General features: G+C 42.3%; 2 protein-coding genes across 3 annotated transcripts in view; one reads left to right on the top strand and one right to left on the bottom strand.

Annotated features, from left to right (window-relative positions):
• Positions 1–3,614, top strand: part of MXI1 (MAX interactor 1, dimerization protein) — a 59,267-nt gene extending 55,653 nt beyond the window's left edge. For both annotated transcript variants that reach the window (XM_065638777.1, XM_065638779.1), the window contains exons 5-6: positions 29–200; positions 1,468–3,614. In XM_065638777.1, the coding sequence (XP_065494849.1) occupies positions 29–200; positions 1,468–1,631 (336 nt within the window). In that variant the 3' untranslated portion in view covers positions 1,632–3,614. The remainder of the gene's footprint in view (positions 1–28; positions 201–1,467) is intronic.
• A 4,789-nt stretch (positions 3,615–8,403) lies between these two features.
• SMNDC1 (survival motor neuron domain containing 1) lies at positions 8,404–19,145 on the bottom strand. Its single transcript, XM_065638856.1, has 6 exons — positions 19,044–19,145; positions 18,268–18,387; positions 14,268–14,410; positions 12,165–12,326; positions 10,885–11,038; positions 8,404–10,180 (listed from the first exon to the last, which is right to left on the bottom strand). The coding sequence occupies exons 2-6, from the start codon at positions 18,385–18,387 to the stop codon at positions 10,043–10,045; spliced, it is 717 nt and encodes a 238-aa protein (XP_065494928.1). The 5' UTR covers positions 19,044–19,145; the 3' UTR covers positions 8,404–10,042.
• Positions 19,146–20,638: the final 1,493 nt, after the last annotated feature.

The raw sequence follows: 20,638 nt of genomic DNA, 5'->3' as shown, positions 1-20,638 counted from the left end.
ATTATTGATTCTTATTTGATCACGGCAGAAACTTGAAGAGGCTGAGAGGAGAAGCCAACACCAGCTTGAGAACCTGGAACGAGAACAAAGATTCTTAAAGAGAAGACTGGAACAACTACAGGGTCCTCAGGAGATAGAGCGAATACGAATGGACAGCATCGGATCTACCATTTCCTCGGATCGCTCAGACTCGGAGCGAGGTGGGTGTTGCTGAACTAGCACTGAATCCCCAGGACTCTGCAGAGCAAGGGCTCTTCATCCATTTCTTGTCTCGCAGCTGACCCCTTCGTATGGCCTTTGGTATTTAGGCACACACATGCACATACACACAGACATCCATATATATATGGAGGGTTTAGTATCTAATTTAGTCTGGAAGAAGCAATGCTATGTCAACTTGAGCTGCTTTCTGTGGCATTTAAAGTGACCTGTTTCTCTGAAAAGTTCTCTAAAATGCAGAAGCATTCGTTAGGAAAAATAATGTGATCACAAGATGATAGCTAAATACCTGATGGCAAAGTTGAGATATCCGTTGTGCTCTTTGGTCTGCTGAATGTTTTGGCAACACAAGGAGGAAAATCTAAGAAGATATTAGTGGGACTGGAATGAGTGTTGCAAAGCAGCATCCAGCTTCTCATTCTGTATTTGGGCCATGGTATAACCAAGCAAATTGCCTCTTAAAATTCCTGGAGTCATTCTACACTCCCCATCTTTTTTTTTCCAAGCTTCCCATAGAGTTCATCTTCTCAGTTAAAACTGGATAGAAATTATCTGAGTGGCTAACTATAATTATCTGAGTACAGATAATTTTATTTTTTTAAATATCTCTGCTGTGGAGAGATATTTAGGCACAATAGATGGTTTGATATTTATTGACAGACTCGAAGATGCTGCGTAGTTTGGGTGTGAGTCTGTAGTTTAAAAAAAATCCTGAATGGTATGGGAACAAAGATGTCTCGTTAACTAGATTTCTGCTTTCTAAGTCTTTCTGAAAAATACGATTTATGTTTTAAAATCCACCAAGTGTCTCTGAGAGTAACCCAGAGCCCCATGCTAATGCATTGTGATGCCCTGAGTGATACCAGCTTTGGCAACGTGATATCAAGCAAGGAGCATGTTTCAGGGTAACTTCATGCTCCGTTTTCTCTCTTGCCCTCTTTTTTCTCTGTTTCTGTTTGTTTCCATCACTGGGGTAGTGGAGCTCCAAAGAAGGAGTGGAACAAGCTCAGTGTGTGGAGTGTCCTGCCTGTGTTCATAGTGTGGCCTGCACGCTGGGGCGGTCAAATCCCTTTGCCAAGTCCCTCAGTAGAACTCCAAGCTGATATCTGGTCTTTGTATAAATCATGTACCCAGCCTGCCGGACTGTGGCTTCCTCCCTGACTGGGGGAGACCCGGCAGGTAGCTGGCTTGAAGGGACATTTGGGTCTGGTGCTAACCTGTGTGCATTTCTCTCGTTTTCCTTTTTAGAAGAGATTGAAGTGGACGTTGAAAGCACAGAGTTCTCCCATGGAGAAGTGGACAATATCAGCACAACCAGCATCAGTGACATTGATGATCACAGCAGCTTGCAGAGTATTGGGAGTGACGAGGGTTACTCCAGCGCCAGTGTCAAGCTCTCGTTTGCTTCCTAGAACCAAGTGAGACAACAGTGCAGGGTGAATGATTTCACTGGGGTGATCAAACTGGGTCTTAGATGCAAGTATCCTCTTTCAGAAATGACATATTGACAGCTAGTCCTGGAGACACATGTATATAAAGCTTTTTGGGCAAAGGAAGCCTCCACAGAAACCCACATGTGTTTATTTGGTTGTGTTACCAATCCCAATTCCTGCTGGCAAAAAGTTAGACCAAACCCTAGTCCCTTTGAAGTCAGTGAAATCCATTTGTTTCTGTGGGACCTGGATCTAGACCTTAGTGATGAAACACTTTGTTTTGAATTTATTTGTTTGAAAGAGGATACTAGAAACTCATCCCTCTCTTTCTGTCGTGAGATCTGAGAAATGTCACTATTTCTTCTATTGCGTTCAGGTTCAACAACCTAGTTTAGGCCCTTCTGAAGAGCTTTTGTGGTCCTAAAAGGACCATGTCCTACAGTTTATCACAATCCAATGCTGTCGTAATGTACTAGGAAATCTAAGAAGGCTGACGTAGCCTAGGAATAACAACAACAATAATGATTAAGGTCTCATTCGGTGCCCAGAGAGAGAGGGGCAACAAGGAGACATGTTCAGGAGAGAACACCATTCAGCTCAGCTTTCTGTTGGACATCATTTAAAAAGCGAGTACCTCTGATGCGTGGCTAAAGCCAGGGGTGCACACTTGTAATCTACCAGCACATCGTGGGCTGTGTCACACGCCTCAGGCTGTGACACCCACGGCAGATCTCCCGGTAGATGGTGCTCGTATGGGGGCACACGACCAGCTGAGGACAGAAAGAAACCAGCACATCCGAGAGGTGGTATGCCCAAAAGTCATGCCCAGATACTGAGCCACTATGACCTTTTTATTTGAAGAGATTTTTTGATAAACATTTGTAAATGTGTTGGGAGGGGAAACACCCCAAGTCTGATGCGTCTTTTTAGAGCTTATCCATATGAAACCTTAGATGTCTTTTATATGAATTTATGCCATGAAAAGATCGCTGTTTTGATGAAGCACTTGACCCAATGAAATGCAAAGATGCTTTTTTTGCCGTGCACACAATGGATGAAGGCTGTGCTAGCTGGAAGAGGCCAGGTTTGGTGGGGGTTTCTTCGGTTTTCTGTTTAGAATCATTCCCTTTGCTGACTTTCAAAGTTCCAGTCCAGTAGTTAACCTAGTTAAGCTCAGCACGTCTCTCATGTTAATGTAACGTTTTGACTGCACGTCCTGTTCCCGAGGGCCTTGCCATCTTACCTGTGCAGGTGCTGTTAAGAGCTATTATAGCAAATGTTTTCTAATTTTCTCGGAGATGAGCGTTCTAACCTGCACTTTGAGGGCTTTGCTTTTTTTATTTTTGTCTTTTTAATGGCCAGGATTATTTTGGTTTCCAAGTTTTGAGAACCTTAATAGAGTCCTCACATATGGCATTGTTTGAAACGTTGTATATCCTTAAGTAATTTAACTACCCCTCATTACTAAGAAAAAAAGAGGAAAAAAAAAGCTTTATAAAATTCATAACTTATTGCTGATTTGAATGGGTTGTTAATTTCAGTTCTTTAGATTTTATTTTATTGTTTTACGTAGGGTTGGGCAAAAAGAAGTAAAATAAAATTAAAAAAAATAAAGACAACTATATTTAGCAGTGCAGTGGAATTGTGTTTAAATGTTAGCATATGGTCCCCATTAAAGTAGCACTTTAACGCCATTAAACATTTCTGTATCTGAAATGAGTTGTGTTCTTCCATCTTGCTCATTTGTATCACTTCAGCTGACTTTTTGTTCTTCTTGTGCCCTTCGATCCTGCAGTGGGAAGATCCTGAGTGAGTCTGCCGTAGAGTTTTGCATTACAATAAGTTGCCTGTGTTTAAATATTCTGATGTTTTCCCCCACTCTCCTCCAAAATGTGTCATCCCCTGTGAGAGGCATAACACACTATAATCTTTCCACGGCTGTAATGAATGATTTCTGTGTGGTTTGGGTTTTTAAAATTAATTTGCTTACTAAATCTGGATCAGGTTGCTGTTGTGAAATCTGTTTTCCCTTGCGTGCGTGTAATCCGGTGGCTCTGTACATCTGTTCTCCTTCCTTTGGGGGGTGGCCGGGCAGAGCGGGACTCTGCCACACACTGAGTCGAGCTCTATGTTAGCAAATGGAGCCCGAGGGTTTTCAAAGAAGAAATGCTGCTTGGATTTACGTTTGGGGTCCATATAATCTCTGGATGACACAAGGTTTGGGACAGTCACCTGAGTGGTGAAAAGTGGGAAACTTCAGCTCTCGCAAGGCCTCATTTATTTATTCATTATTATTCTCCTTGAAAGTGTCGACCCCTGGCAGCCCTGGTGCTGGGCAGCTGAACACCAGTGGGATTCATTTATTTACAACCCTTTTTCTGTAGCCGTCCCAGCACGTCCTCTTTCCTGTTATTCCTGTTTGTTTTAAATGGCCACTTGTGAAAGAAATACCACAGCTGAGAAATCCTGAAGTTCAAGGGGTGGGGAATGGCTTTGCTCTCCTGGTTGGGATAAAACAGCGACGTCCCTATGGTTGGAATAAACGTGTCTGAAATGTTTGCTTGGATGCTCCAGGGCCACCTTGGCATCTCCTACCTTTTCCAGTGTTGTGGCCTTGAAGGAGTCTGGATATCAAGTGCAAATACAATGGGGAAAATGTAGCAGGAGGTGTGAGGTTCCATCGCCTGCCCCCTGCCCCCCTGCTCAGCTGGCAGCGCTGGTGCGGCCAGGGAGAAAACAAAGTACAGAGCCTTTATGATAACCGCTAAAGACAAGGGGTTGTTTGCTCTGGTGCTGGAGGATTCTTTTGGCAGGGCTTAGCAGACTTCAGCTGGGGCTTGGAGAGTTTCTTATGTGATGGAAACGCTTATTTCTGGCTTTTTGAGGTTGCTCTGCACCACTTTATTACTGTGCTGGGGACTCTGGCTTTTTCTGCGTTGTTGCACCTCGTGCAGTCTGTCACGCTCCTCACTTCGCTGTTTGTTGGTCTGATGTGTTGTGCTGACACAGTCAAGATGACTAATTGGCTTGGAGAAGTTGCTGTAAATTACCTTTAGGTGATTGTACAGGCCAATTCGTATGGTTATACAGGTGATCAGTTAGACGATCGTAATAGTTCCTTCTGCTTAAAAATGTATGAATCTCCTGAATTGTCCCTGTTGTGGCAAGCCAGAATAGTCCCATGTGCCAGATCTGCTTAAGATCATGTCAATTTTCAAAGTATCATCAAAGTTTCTACTGGCCACCCTGAAATCTTCTAAAATAGAGCGAGTATCCGAAGATGCAAATCCAAACCCTCGAGGGTCAGGTGTCTCTTACCCTTTGGAAGCTGAGATGGTCCCTCACACTGCTGAACTGTAAGAGATCCAGTACAGCAAGGCACTTTACTAATTTTTCCCCAGATAAGTGCTCACAGAAACTTTGTTTTGTCCAAACTCTGCCTTAAAAAAAAAAAAAAATCATTCACCCCAAAAGATAAAGACACCCTGTGTGGATTCCCAACTCTGATATTTTTTAATCCACAATGGTGTGGGATTTGTGCTGCTTCCAAGGACTCCATTTTACTCCTTTACTCCTTCACTCCCAGTCTTCTCTGTGTCCTGAGGTGTCTACCCACCACATTAACTGTAGTTTCATCCAGAACAACACTTTTCTCACCACATGGTAATTTGGTATGGAATCATGTTTTCCTTTCATCTTTGCAAAATAGTGTGAGGGGTTTTATGGTTTGCTTTATGGGTGCTATTGTTTTTCTGCTTTATTTTTGTGTTTGTAGGGTAAGAGAATCCCTAAATCTATTATCTGCTTAATTTTACAAGAATAATATTACTTTTCCTGTAAAAACAGAATTGGATGTGCTTTCCCTAGGCGACTTGCCCACCCACTACATGCATATGCAAGCAGCTCCCTCGTAAGCTCATTCTATCGAGTCCTCCCCCTGAAATTAGATCCCGAGCAGGGCCTTTTGCTACGGACAAACCCATTAAAACCACCATCCAGCATTTTCCCTCTTTTGACACAAGCGTATTACAGTGTGTCATCTCGCGTCTGCAGATGAGCTGGAGATGACTATCTGGCAGCATTTGTCATGGTTATCCTGTGGCGAGTTGTCACTTGAAGGTCATTTTAATGTCCGTTCCATTAGAGGCATGTCAGTGACGAAGGTGGTCTCTAATCCGTCTGTCTCAAGAAATCTGTAGGTCAATAGGAACGGGGTTAACCACACAGACCTGTCGTTTGCCAGGTTTTGCCTTGTGTTTTCTGTTTGTTTGTTTGCTACCATCTGTTTCTGGCCTATGAGCTCCAGCCTCCTGCTTTTCTGCTCGTTGTTCTCTTTTACTTGCTGCTCACTGTTTCTAATCTGTGTTGCCCTGTTGAAATGGGTGAAACATTTGGCTTCAGTCATGTGCGCTAAATGGAGGGGTTTTTTTCCCTTAGGATCATAAGCTTTTCCTGGTGTATATTTTCTGATACGTCCTTGGAAAGAGAAACTGGGGTCACTTCCTAGAAGATGGTGGTAAAACCCAGGCCTTTGTTCTGAGGTTAGGGAGGTGATAATAATGCAAAGTCTATAAAGTCTAATGTTTTTTCCTGGGGCTTTGTCCTGTAGACAGGTTCTCTAGTGAGTAATAAATTCTGTGACCTGATAGTGACTGAAACTCCTCTACATCTGCAATTGAATCAGAATTGTTCTGGGGGACCCTCAGGGAGGAGGAACATGTCCCTCTTCCTCTCTGTTCACCAGTCTACACAAAATATTTAGAAAATACTCATTTGCTGTCAAATTTGCTTGGAATTGGCCAACAGATCTAAGTGATGTTTGGGAGGATGAGTGAGAGATGAGTGCAGTTGTCTGCACACACAATGTTTTCCTTTGGAGCGATCTGTTACAGAAAGACAGGTTAATTGGGGATAATACATAGCACTGACCTCCTGCTTCCCTGCTCATTTCCTCCTGAGAAAAGAAATTAATTATTAGGCAGAAGCAGAAATGACAATTCTATGGGTATTGGTACTGTGGCTGTTGTACGAAATAAGTAGTATTTAGGGTTTGTGTTTGGGGTGTTGCTGTATTTGACTAAAACTAAAGAGCTGTCTGTAAAGTCTCATTGCGGTCCTGAACGTTGCAGCAGGGCTATGTTCCAGCAAGGATTAATTTTGATCTTGAGGGATGTTGCAGCATCAAAGAATTTAAAGGATTTTTATGGTAGTTGTAACATTGTGGTTGCTGTTCAGAATGTGCACAGACCTAGTTCATAACTTGACCTGGACTACCAGTGCTGTAGCTAGGGCTTGCTTGGTTTAGCCCAGGCTAAGAAATTCCTGCCATTTAACCCCTTTTCAAAAATACTTGTCTCAAAACAATGAATTGGTTTTGATCTCCTCCTGGAAGGCTTGATGGGGAAATATAAATGCTCTTTCCTGTCCTGGACTGGTGGACAACTGTACAAAACAGTACTCATCACCTTAGGGAACACTTGTTCTGCAGGGCTGCTAAAAATGTCAGGTTTAAAACTGAGCATCACTTTTATTACCCACAGAGAACTTCTCTTTGGAAAGTTACACCTTCCAGTCTGGGTGAGAGCAAGACATTTTTTGTCAGCATCCACGATGGGAAAGCTTTGCAGTTCTGTAGGGAGCAGAGAACTGTTGCGAGGTGAGTTCAGTGCAGAAAGGTAATAGCTTTGCAAAAGGAATTCGTGAGTGGTCGGTGTAGCAGAGCCTTCAGCTCCCGGCCAGAGTTCTGACATGTCAGTGAAGTTGATTCATCAGGTCGTTCTTTAACAGCTCACTAGCTGTACTTATTCTGCTTGCTGAGAGGCCCAGAAGTCAACGCAGAACGTAAGTCCAAGTTGTCTTCAAAATGTTCTGTTGTTACTGTGTCACCATCTATTCCAGGTAAGGCATTTAAGAAAAATAGGTATCAAAACTTTCAGTTTTTCTTTGCAGTGCCCACCAGCAGAGTTAGCTCAGCCAAGTTCATTAGGCAACCCAGGTTATAAGAGGCAACAGTAAACAGAAATGTACCATTTAGTTGCTAAGTTTTTTTGGAAGGGCTCAGCAAAAATGACAAAGTCCATGAGACCCACAAGTTTTATCTCAGGCTGGATTGTCCATTATCATAAGGGAGGCTCATGTGCCCATCGTGTTCCACTGACTCACTGTACCTTTAGTCCTCTTCAGGACTAGTGAACAAATAGCTCTGTGATGGACCATTTATTGTATTTATTACATCAAAAGCTGAGCACATGCAGTGTATGCCAGGTATGGGAGAAGTCTGTATTTTCTTTTTGAAAAGACAGGTGGAGTTAAGACAAGCTCACATGGCTTCCTGAAAACTTGATGTTCCTTTTGGATAGTGAAAGGGAAACAGGATCTCCGTGTCACAGCTGTCCATGAAAGACACCAGGTGACCTTCCCCAACAGTTCCATGTCAGTGTTGCAAGACTGTCACCTATTTAATGTCACTGCTCAGTGTTGTTGCTCCAGGGTGCATGCTGTAGTACAAATTCCCTCTCAAAGAGCGATGGAGTCAGATTATTTTATTCTTAAAAGCTTTTCTATGCAAAAGGAAATTTAATGTCCCTGCTACCAATGAAGATGAGGAATTATGCAAAATCCACTTCATCTTGCAGGGACTTGATTCACTTTCACATATTACATTCCATCCAGCAGAATCTATGTTTACCACCTTCCTGATCATTTACTGTCCCCCCACCATGTATACTTTTTCATAACTCGGTCAAGTGTATCCAGCAGATTTTAAACACTTTATTTAATAAAAGTTAAAACATACAAAACTGAAATTAACACACTTTGTATTCATAAAAATCACCTTCTCCCATTATAGGGAGAACCTTTTTCTATGTATGGATTCTAAACTACCAGTTGTAGAGTTTAGCTTGAGTTGTGACTCAGATAACTGATGGACATTTCCACCAATCAGTGCATCAACAATTGCTGACGTGACCTGATCTAGTTAACAAATTACAGAATGAGCTACATTAACATAATATACAGGGAAATAATGGTCAGGGTTAACGGACAAGAAACACCCTTTAATGGGGGAATTAGCTGATGTACTCTTGTCCATTAACTCAGCCCTAGATTTTACAAAAATAATATCTACATTGTATACAGGGCTACCCATTAACTTCTTTAAACACATTACAGGGTCAGAGATGGCACCACTACCGTGAGAGACAAGTAACAGAGGAAAACAGATCACATAGAAAATACAAAAAAGCAAGAGCTTTTACACATTGTTTCCTGAATAAACTTGAAGGGGCTCAGCAGCACTGTAATACAGCTGGAGTGACAGTAACACTAGGGCCAGTCACTTATTTAAGGACAGAAACTTCAGACAAACCTGGACTGACTCAGAACTAAGTAGGATCTCGGCCTTTGTACCCGCTGTGCTGCAGTTCTGCGGGAGGGGATGGAGGCGGCCCAGACACAAGCTGTTCTGTGCACTCCAGCTCTGTACCATCAAACCTGCAAGATCTGCAAGAGGGGAGATGATGGCTCCTGTCCAACGCACAACCATTTCTGTTCTCCAACTCTCTGATCCTTGGGGAAGGGTGGGTATTTTTAAATACGGTTCTCTACTTTGAAATGAGCCTAAATAGCTTGTCCTATGGTTTTCTGGTTACATTTCAATAACCTCCTATTAAAATTCAATGAGTATTAAAAAAAAAAAAGGCAAACCAACACAAAACAGCATCTCCTCCGCTTAACTTCTAACACAGGGAATTCAGACTTCAACTAAAGTCAGATTTCTTGTTTCTAGCACATGAATCCTCATTAGTAGTAAAGATCCTGCTGGCCATGTTCTGCCCCCATTAACTGCTGTACAGATCGATCTTCAGTAGATTTGTAAGGAAGGAATTTAGAACTTCTCAGCAACTCCACGTGACATGTAAGCTGTGATGCAGTCTAGCGCTCTCTCCCAGAGCTGCAGCAGCTCTGTAATGCTGAGCTTCACATTGGGACTACAGAAACAAGAGAGGCTGTTAAGGTGCCATTTTTATACTACCACCACTTTTCTTAAGGAAAAAAAAAAAAACAACTTCCACTACTACTATGAATGGAAAATTCCAGACATCAAAGCTGCAGATAACCACTGCTTTCAGAGGGACAGGTAACAGCAGTTCATGAAAGCCTTTACCTGCAGAATGTATTTGAATGCAACTACAAAAAGTTTAATGATTGGGGGGAGAAGGTCAAATCAATAGCTGGAGATTTAAGGCTCATATCAGCTGAAGCCAAAGTGATGGTGACAAAATTGACTACTTGCTATGTGCCAACAAATAATTTACTTTTAGAAAAATATAATGATAAAAAGATAAGTGTAAAGCCCTGCAGAGATGAAGTTCCACCTTTTTCCTCTGTTACTGAGGCATCAAATGCCTGACATTATATTTAGAGGTATCTTGATACTGTGTCATAGGTTTGTCTGCAATTCCGCATGTTCCAACTCCAACTTTGCCAGTTACACTCTCGGGGGAAGCAAAAATACTCCTCTTGACCTGCAAATGAAACAGAAAACACCATTTCTGAATAATTACTAACTGGCTCTTAAAAAAAAACAAGCAGTTGTTACCATTTGAAGTGTTTCAATACTCTCACCTTCTTATTCTACCGACAGGCACACTTTCGAAGGGCCAGCTCATGTTATCAGCAAGTGAGATGACAGAGCTGGGAACTTCCAGGCACTTAAGTACTGGATGTGACTGTGGTACTCAGGACCTTGGTCAGGCCAATAATAAAATTCACCTTCTTCATAAGATGATCTCTAATAATTGTTCATAAGGAAGCCTGAAGTTTACCACACTGTCCAGCAGCTCTTGGTCAAGCCATGATAAAAATGAAATAAGGCTTTGAAGTGTCCATGCTACCTTTTTTTGCACTATGTTTGCCATTCCAGGGCAATTGCTTAGCGCTGTGTCTGACAGGTCATAAACACAGCAAGTCAGGCTTGGAGGTTTAGACAGGCCCTCAGGTTCTAAGGTCCAGCAAACACCACCTGGCAACTAACAGTGAGCTAAGCACAAGCTCAGCCTTTTAAGATGAGCACAAAACCAGGCCTTTCAGCTGTACAAAATACCACATTGCACACTTCAGAATCCCAAAGATGAACCCCCTTTAAAAACCACTTGCTCCTCTCTCCCAAAGTACTATGCAGAATTCTACACCCTCTTGTTACTCCCAGACTGACAAAAGTCAAACCAACCTGGCCTTTTTTGTTTTTAGAATAGGCTCTGTTGTTAAACTGTTGCCACTTGACTTTCTGGTCCTCTCTTTCCTGTTCAAGTTCTTTAATTCTCTGAGCTTTTTTCAGAGCTTTCTTCTTTTTATACTCTCGTTGCTGGGCTATCATCTCTTTTCTGGAGAGAAGAAAAAAAGACATTTTATGTTTGTGCCTTTTCCTGTAAGAAACTAAAACCCCTCTAAGACAGACAAGCACAGTAGTTTTCCATAAGTAAATGACAAAACAAAGCTTGTAAATATTCTCCACTTCTAGGAATAAAAAAATAACGTCTTTCCATGCATAAGCATTATGTTGCTTTTAAATATCTGGGCATAACAACAACCACCACCACCTGACTGAGACCATGCCAAAGACAGCAACCCATGGGACTGCATGCAATTCGCTTCCAAAACTGAAAAGGTACCTATCAGCACTTCTACGTTTTAGAAACATCTAGGGTTTGGAAAATTTAAATAGCGCATTCGAGTGAAAAGCCCAAACTTTTCTGGAGGTCTGCAGGACTCTCATGCTACCAAGTATTGGACAGGAATGCAAGGAAAAGAACAAAGATAAGTTACTTTAGTAAAGATAAGGAAGTTCAAGGAGTCGATCTATGCAGTGTCCCTCAGAGAAATCCCTTTAGGAACATTGCCTATAATGAACTAAAATCATACTGCCTTTTTTCCCCCTCCAAAAAAAATTGTTTCAGCCCTTAAAAATACCTTCCTGTGTTAGACACAGCAGGATACTGAGTACAGCACACTTGCCCTGCAATGGGGTCAACGCAGCTGTCCCAACACAGGGAAGGGGCAGAGGCCCTTCGTACTGGTGAGTATACCTGTTGTTAGCCAAATCACAGCTCTGAGAACAGCCTGCACTCAATCTGGGCTGAAACTCATAGGCTCTCTGCTGTCAAGGAAAGAGTACGCATTTTTTTTTTCATCTACTGCTTACATACTTGATACCTTGAGATAGCATAATCTGAGTAAAAACGAAGTCTATCGTGTTATCTTGCCAGGATGCATAACACACATGATATTAGCCAAATTAATCTACAGAACACTACATGCTAGACTGATTTAAGATCCTTTTTCAAGAAAGCATGAAGCTATTAAACAGGTATAAAATTTTAAAAAAAGAGACGTTCTATTTCATTAACCAATTTTTATAGCTGTGGGGAGGAAAAAAAAGAGAAAAACAAAAAAAAAACACCCACAAAAACCACAAAGCAGCTTTCAGGCTTACACCTGTGTGTTACTTACTTGGACATAGGTTTGTTCCCACTGTCCTCTTTTGCTTTTCTTCCCTCCTCCACAGGCTTGAGGTTGAACAGAGGTGTAACTTCAGCGTTGCCATACCCAGCAAATGTGATTGCAGCTGTTCCATTCTCCTCATCTATTTCTTCAATCTCAGCTTCGTAACACCTGTAAAGATATCATGGCTGTAAGCATGTGAGTAAAGCTTTAATACTCAGCCCTTCAACACCTACACTGTCAGCCAGCTAATGGCATTAGGTAAAAAATTTGCAAATATCAGCCTTCATTTTCAAGGACAATGCACAAATCAAACCAAGAGATTATTTTCTTAAGGTCAAAGGGGAACAAGTACAAAGACTGGAAGCTGCTGTATTTGACCTTTAGCATCAAGAAGCAAAGGTCTCACAATTATCAAGACTAATGATTAATGCTGGGGCCAATCTAATCAGATATCCTGATTTGGTTCTAGTTCTGGCAGGTCATGGGATTGAAAAAAAAAAAACCACCACCACACAAACAAAAAAACCCACAATACAACACTGCATTCACAGCACACAGCTTTCAGGGAATTCACTGAGTAGTTTTGAAAGACGTTAGCTCACAAGAGCAAAGCTTTAGTTCCATTTTTCTCCGTATGAAAAAAAACAACCAACCAAACAAAAAAACCCTGAAGCTTTCAAAATATTCCCTCTTCAAAATTTAGTTTTCTTATTGATTTAAAATAGCAATTTTGAAATTTTAGCAGAAATCAGTCCATTTCATATTTATGTGTAAGAAACACTTTGGTTGAATTGACCTCATGAGAAAGAGGAAAAAAAGACAAGTGACATTTCCAAAAATATTTAAAATAATTGAGTCTAAATTCAGAGCTGAAGGATACATCTAAAGCAAACAGAGGAATAAAATGACTTGTTTCATAAACAATAATCCAGTTCACATTCACTAAATTAATTTCTTTTGCTATTTTAGTGGGCTGACAAAATCTTGAGTTCAGCTAGATGAAAATACACGGAAACCCAAACTGCAAGAGGTAAAAAGTATTAATCTCTGGCTAGCTCTTCATGAAACACTGGTCACTTTAGAAACGTTGCAAAGGAAGCAAAGGGTTAAAAAAGGGCAATACATTTAAGTTCAAGAAGATCCACTTCAGTGGACGCTCTGGCACATTCTTCCCCAAGCTCTGGTTCTCTAACCCAGCAATTAAAGCAAGAAGAATGAACCAATGGTGACCTCAGACATTAAGATTCAATTTTTAAGTTCTTACACAAATGTATTTTACTTATTAGTAATGTGTGACAGAAAAACTGTTCACGTTTAGGTTTATTTTCTACCTATTTTCTACTTTCAATAGCTACACCAAAATCTCTGTGTGGTTACTACATTGTTAATAAAACCACATTCATTGAATAGAGCTTCTCTCTAAGTGGTAATGATTAGGATATTAGTCCTGCATAAATAGTAATTTTTTTAAAGCTGCAACAGTTACACATTTTTGCAGTATGGACAGTAATTTTAGAATGTTTATTTCAAAGATTATGAAGTCAGAATGAACTGCTGGGTTCTGGGTTCCCAGAACTTCACAGGCTAATGTAATGGAGACTAAAACCAAAAGGCTGATTAATTCTGTATTTACCTTATACAGCTAGTAACTTCATAGCCAAAAAACAGCATTTACAATTAAAAAATAATTTCCAGTTAGAGGCACAAACTGAGATGCAGCAAGGATTTTTCTTGATAGCAATTACATATATATGAATGCAATGACAAATTATGAATTGTACATCCTGAAACCTTTAGGAAAGACTCCTCTGACATATCAATTCATTAAAGTCTGCCATGTATTACATTAGTAAATGGTAATTTACCAAAGCTACTCTACTTTTATAAGGTTAGTGACAAACAGGGCATTTCTAGAAAGTGACCCCACATCTCTCTGCTTTTTATCTAAAATACTGACCTTTAATAAAGCCTGTACCAGAATACCTAATATCATATTTATTTCCTAATTTCTTTTTGCTTTTAGTCACCCTAGAGGCAGTTCAAACTGAATGAAAGTCTCTTACCATTGAACTATTTCATGTAACTGTTAGAGAAGTTTTCTACACTTACTGTCCATCCTCACTCCATATTGCCATACACCTATCCCCAACCTTCCAGGAGTGACTGGGCAGAGCAGAAGCAGAACTGTCAGAACTTGCAAGAGTTTCTGAAGGTTGTGTTGAAAGGAGATCTTTGGTTAATTCTATGACTTCCTGTAAAAGACAAAAAACCCACAAAGAATAATTTTTCAAACTCTCTTACCATACATATTTTTACCCCAAGCTTACTGGTTTGGGTTTTTTTTGAAGTTACAGTATTAAATTCATAGCTGATGTAAAGTGGACTAACTTTGTTTTGTTTTTTTGATCACTTAACTAAACTCATTCATTGCCAAAGCAGTTAAAAATATGTATGGTCCTCACTGTATTGCAGTAAAGTTACCCATGCCCTCCTCAAAATTTCAAGAAGTAGCCTATTATTTTCACAGCATTTCTTTCGAGATGAATTTATCCATAGCCACAAAGACACAGCCAGCCTCAAATAAAAAACAAACAAACAAACTCAACAGTGATTGTACACGTGGCTGCATGGGATGTTGTTTATTGACAAAAAAATTTAAAAAAATATAAATAAATAAATAAATCACACAACATGTCAGAGCAAGTATTCAGCAGGACAGTGCTCTGAAGACAAAATGTGAAAGGACATAACACTTCTATTCTCTCTCTAGCTGGGCAGTTTATTCCCATCCCTTCCCATTTGGGACTGGCTACATTATATATAGTAATGTCTAAAACACACAACAACTACCAGTAGTAATTGCAGCATTTCTAAGCGATTAAACATTTTTCAGTTTACTCAAAAATACATGAAGCACCCAGAGCCAGTGTGGAAGAGTTCCTTCCAAGACTGCCACTCTGTCAAGCCCTCTCCTTTACAGAAAGCACTCAGGTGCATAGTAAAGAAATTTATTTCTTTAAGTCATTTTGATATAAGTGTTTGTTTTCCTCTGAATTCCCTGATCTTAAGATTTCAGGTCAGGCATTCCCTTGCTAATCCAACAAGACAAATCACAAAGTCACAATTTTTTTCCAGTTCCTTTAAATACTATTCACTCACAGACAGGAACATGCAAAAGCCCCTCCCCAACTTCCTGCCAATGTTACATTTTTATTCTGTGCAATCAAGACCACTGGTTTTCACTACCGTTAAAGAGGAGCCACCACCTAAAAGGCCATTTAAACTACTCTGCAGTCCTTAAAAAGAAAAATTCTTCAGTTATTTGAGTATCTCATCATGAATCATTGTCACTCTCCTAACTAACAGCAACTATTTAAATTAAGGTAGAGTTACAGATAAACAGTGTTCAGCTCATGCTCAGCAAAGCCTGAACCTTCCTCATGGTTTCCCATCCTAGTTCAGCCATGGGCACACAAAGACTAGCTCAGGACAAAGTAGTAAAGCAGCTGTTCTTCATTCCTCAAGAACCTAAAGGATCCTCAGCAAATGCCAAATAAGAAGTTAATACAACATAAACTGATATGCATTTCTATCTGATAAACTATACAACTGGCATGTATAGCCTAACATTTTTTTTTCTGTTGCAGCTGCTAATGTCTGAATTTCCACCGCCTTCCTCACAAAAGTTCTGCTCTTTGTTTTAGAGGAGCTACTAGTTAATAAGTGCAACAGTAAGCACAATCAGTAACAATTGTAAGCACAGAAACACCCTTACAATTACTTCTACTACTTTAATCTCCATTTTCTGTAATACTACAGCTGAACCAGAACAGATTTTCATCAAGTTACCTAACTTGAAAGCGCTCTGCAGAACATCTAGCATTAGCCTAATTTTCCCCTCCCAGATGCAAAACCCCAAACTATTCCTCAACACACAGACAGCTGGATTCTGCAAACCCAAGAGGCACCACAGTTTGGAAAAGGTATCTTATCTCAGCAGGTCAAACACAATGCATCAGGCACAAGCAACCTGAAAGAGAGTGTTTCAGCTATGTTGACTGCCAGTAATATGAAACTGTTGACTTGTTCTTGCCACATCCATAGATGGCTTATTGTAGAACTCAAATGTGAATAGTTTCTACCAATGATTCTTTGAATTTGATAAAAGCCACATATACACCTGGCTATAAATAGCAAACTTTTGGTAAAAATCTTTATCTGATATCTACGTATCATAGTGCTAATCACGCAAAATAGAAATGGTAATTTTATTGAAAGCCATGGGATAGTTCTAAAGTCTTTAACAGAATAACTCATTCAAATAAAATTTGTGAGCATGTGTTATACCGCTACAGCAGCTCAGTACAGCCACATGGGCTGAGCAGCATGGCCTGCTGCCACATCCCGTGACCTGAAGGTGTGACCCGCGGAGAATACTAGTTAGAGCTTGCCAAGGCTTTTCCTGACCAACTGGTCTTTACAAAGCCAGACAGAGCTCTATGCTCCAGAACACAACACCCACAGATACCATCTCCAATTACAGAAAATGACAGCTGCCATCAATTCTACTTGATACAAAGGTAAGTTTGGTCTTTGGGTGCATGGACACTGTCCTAAAAGCACTTCAGTGAAATAAAAAGGGAAAAGCTACATATTTAGAAAGACTTCTAATATTTATCTTAACCTTGTTACTCAGGAATAAACTAAGTATACCAAATGCACTAGTGCATCACTATTTCTGATAGAAAAAAGTGTTTCAATTACATAGTAACAATCTTTTTGAACAGACAAAAAGCTATTTAGTTGGGACACTGAAGCATCGAACCCATGTTTACAATCATTAGGTTGGCATATATTAAGTCTGCAAAACATTATGTCATTTTCAAGGTGGAACATATGGATAGCAAACCTTTTGGGGACGAAAGTGTAAAGATCTTCCCCATTCTGTGCAGAAAGCTTTTATTAAAAAGTTTGCAAGTTGTCCTTTCACATCAATGATCTCTGCATATCAAAGCCGAGGTCGTGTTGGTATCGGAAATATCATCCCATATGGGTTTTGCTGTGCATTTTAAAAATATAAAAATATACACATGCTTTTAACAGTGTACAACAAAGGACATTAAGATGATCTATAAAGTGCCTTGCGGGCACAAAGCCTTTGTAATTTAAAAGGAATTCTAAAGATCACTGATTTGAGGCACTACTCGCATTTTAGTTGAAGCATCATTTTTATTGCTGTTATTTCCATACAAACAGTGGTTACTGACTCTGGGTAGTTTGATATATTTTTAGATCCAAAAACTAAAGCAATCCACAACAGAAATGAAGCAGCATCTTGCACTCTCATGATAAATTTTACAGTACTGCTGGTTTCATATTTATATGCCAATGTGTCTTTATATGCACAAAAATCTAAGAGACCACTCGTCAGCTTAAAATTAGGCTGGTGGTCTTTCTGTCACTAAACAATACCTTAAGGACCAGAAATGGCTTTTAGCTCTTAAGAATGCGGTATGCTCTCAAATGTTCAAAAAACCACAGATGGTAAATGAAGAACACGACTCTTCTCCTTTCTTATAGAAAAACATTAACATAGTCAAGGCTTAGATGTACAAGGAATACTGAACTACACTCTAAAGCTTTTATCATTGCAAATCCACATAACAAACAGATTCTGGATCAAATTATTTGACAACTCAAAAATAAGCAAAAAGGTATAATGTTAAGCCAAATCATCAGGCTTCAGCATAGTAAAACCAAGAAAAAAATAATTGTTTTCTGAGAAATGCTTTAAAAGAATTAAAAAAAAAAAAAAAAAAGACAGTCAAGACAGCACTGGCATATCTTTCATCACTCTGGCTAAAAGTTTTTAGCAGATGAGTTTGCTAGACAAATTAGTCCATCTTTTTCACTAATCTACATGATAGGTTTAAAATAGGCCACATTCTGTGTTTTTGCAAACCAACCCTACTGTAACTGTATCAAACACGCAAAAAGAAAGTGATAAACCACAAACCATATATTTTTGTTGCAATGCAAACATTCGGGAAAGCTGAAACACTTGCAAAACACCCTAAAGTTTCAGCTGCTCATACCGTCAAGTTCTCACCTGTAAGTCTTTCTTCAGTTTTAGTAAATCTTCATTTTCTGCATTCCCAGATAAGGCAGCTTCAACTTGCTGAAGCTGAGCTTTGTAGCTAGCTAACTGCTTAGCAAGGTCTTCTGACATCTGCAAGAAATATTCACACACACAAAAGATCAAACCAACAGCCTTGCTGCTTTTTAATCAGCTCCTGCAGAGCACGTAAAGTGAAACTGATCAATAAATAACACGAAAAGCTATTGCTGAAGTATTAAAAACACAACTCACTAACTTTTAGTAACTCACTATTTGACTACAGATAGCCACTTACATTAGTTTTGTACTGTACAACTACTCCCAAGCAATTTATAAAACAGAAAGCTTAGACATGCACCTGTGTGTGTACACTGGGAAAATGTATCACTCACAGCACACAGGCAGCGCGGCCTTTAGGCACCCTCAAAATCACCCGCATCTTTACAGAACTACCGCGCACTACAGCTTTCCCCTCCGGTTGCCCCAAGCCACGGTCTCCTTCAGGTTCGCAGCAGCGAAATCCTCCACGGCCCCGGGAACCGGCCCTCCCGGGAGCCAACCGCCCGGCATCAGGGCCGGCGAGCCCATCGCTGGGCCACCCGTCCCCTTCCTGCGGCGGAACGGGCGGCAGGCGGCCCGGGCCCAGCGGACAGGCCCAGGCTCAGGCCTACGCCGAGGCCTAGAGCCAGGCTCCGCCAAAGCGGGAAGGACGAGGCCGCCGGGCGGCGGAGCGTGAGCCAGGACGGCGAGCAGCCGCCGGCTCTCACCTCGGCGGGCGTGCGGGGCCCGTGCCGGCCGGGGGCGGGCGAACGGCGCCGCTCTGGATCCCGTCGGGCCGCGGCGGTTCCGTCTCCTGCGCCGCAGACCGGGAGCGGGGGCGGGGCAAAGGCCGAGCGCGCGCCGGCGCTCGCGAGAGCCCCCCCCGCCGCCCTCACCTCCGGTCACGTGCTGCCGGCGCGCGGCGCTGGTTGGCCGAGCGCCTCGGCCAGCTCACGCGGCCTGCGCGTCACGTGCGGGTTTGGCGGAGGGGGGCGGGGCGGGGCAGAGTTTCCCGTGCCGCCTCGCGGGGCCGCGCGGGGCGCGCAGGCGCGGGCGCAGGCGGGCGGCAGCGCGCGGGGCCGGGCTGAGGGGGCCGCGGGGCCGCGGCTGCGTCGTGCGGGCGCGTCCGGGGCCGGGCGGGGCCCGTGTCCCCTGCGGGGGCCCTGTAAGGAGGGGCGGGCAGCAGCTCCTCGGGCAAGCGCCCCTGCTGCCCCTGCCGCGGTTCCGCGGGGCGGCGGTCGGCCCGTCTCGCTGCTGCGGCTGCCCGGGAGGGTTGACATCCGCCGAGACCAACGGCGCCGGGATGTTCCTCTCCTGGGCGAGGCGCCGCTGTTCGTTCCCAGAGCAGCCCTGTCGGATTTTGTGTCCAGTACTGGGCCCCTCAGTTGCAGAAGGACAGGGAACTGCTGAAGAGAGTCCAGCGCAGGGCCACAAAGATGCTGAAGGGAGTGGAGCATCTCGCTTATGAGGAAAGGCTGAGGGAGCTGGGGCTCTTTAGCTTGGAGAAGAGGAGACTGAGGGGTGACCTCGTAAAAGTTTATAAATATATAAAGGGTGGGTGTCACGAGGATGGAGCCAGGCTCTTCTCGGTGACAACCAACAGTAAGACAAGGGGTAATGGATTCAAGCTGGAACACAAGAGGTTCCACTTAAATTTGAGAAGAAACTTCTTCTCAGTGAGGGTGACAGAACACTGGAACAGGCTGCCCAGGGAGGTTGTGGAGTCTCCTTCTCTGGAGACTTTCAAAACCCGCCTGGACGCCTTCCTGTGTAACCTCACCTGGGTGTTCCTGCTCTGGCAGGGGGATTGGACTAGATGATCTTTCGAGGTCCCTTCCAATCCCTGACATTCTGTGATTCTGTGATTTCCCGGGTCTGACCGCTCGCTGCTGCCGGGGCCATAGAGCACCCCAGGCTGTGCGTGCCCACCGTCACATCGTGTTCTCCACACTGTCAAATGCGGGACATTGTGGCTGCTTAAGTGATAATTAAAACCATGCAAAACTTCCTACCAAAAAACTTAGAGTAACTTTTGGCATTTGTGCCTACAACAGGAGAGGAAAGAGGCAGGAAAAGTTCAGTGGCTTCTTCAAGCCTGCCACAGGAAGGAAAAATTATTTCCTACTGGAAATCGAGTCATTAATTTGGCCTTGAGCCTGTGGGCTGGGTGAATTAAGCAAGTGCCCAAGAAAGTTTCTTGGTATTACCAGGAGGATCGGTGTCTCCTGCAAACATCCTGTCCCTCGCCGTCACAGCTTGCGTGGCTTCACAGGAAAGTGACCTCACTGGGGCTCCTTGGGTTTGTTTACATATGAGGGGAGAA

The sequence above is a fragment of the Caloenas nicobarica genome, chromosome 7 (genome assembly GCF_036013445.1).
Source record: "Caloenas nicobarica isolate bCalNic1 chromosome 7, bCalNic1.hap1, whole genome shotgun sequence".
NCBI lineage: Eukaryota > Metazoa > Chordata > Aves > Columbiformes > Columbidae > Caloenas > Caloenas nicobarica.
Note: the sequence above shows the minus strand (reverse complement) of the source record. Positions and strands in the feature narration are given on the sequence as shown.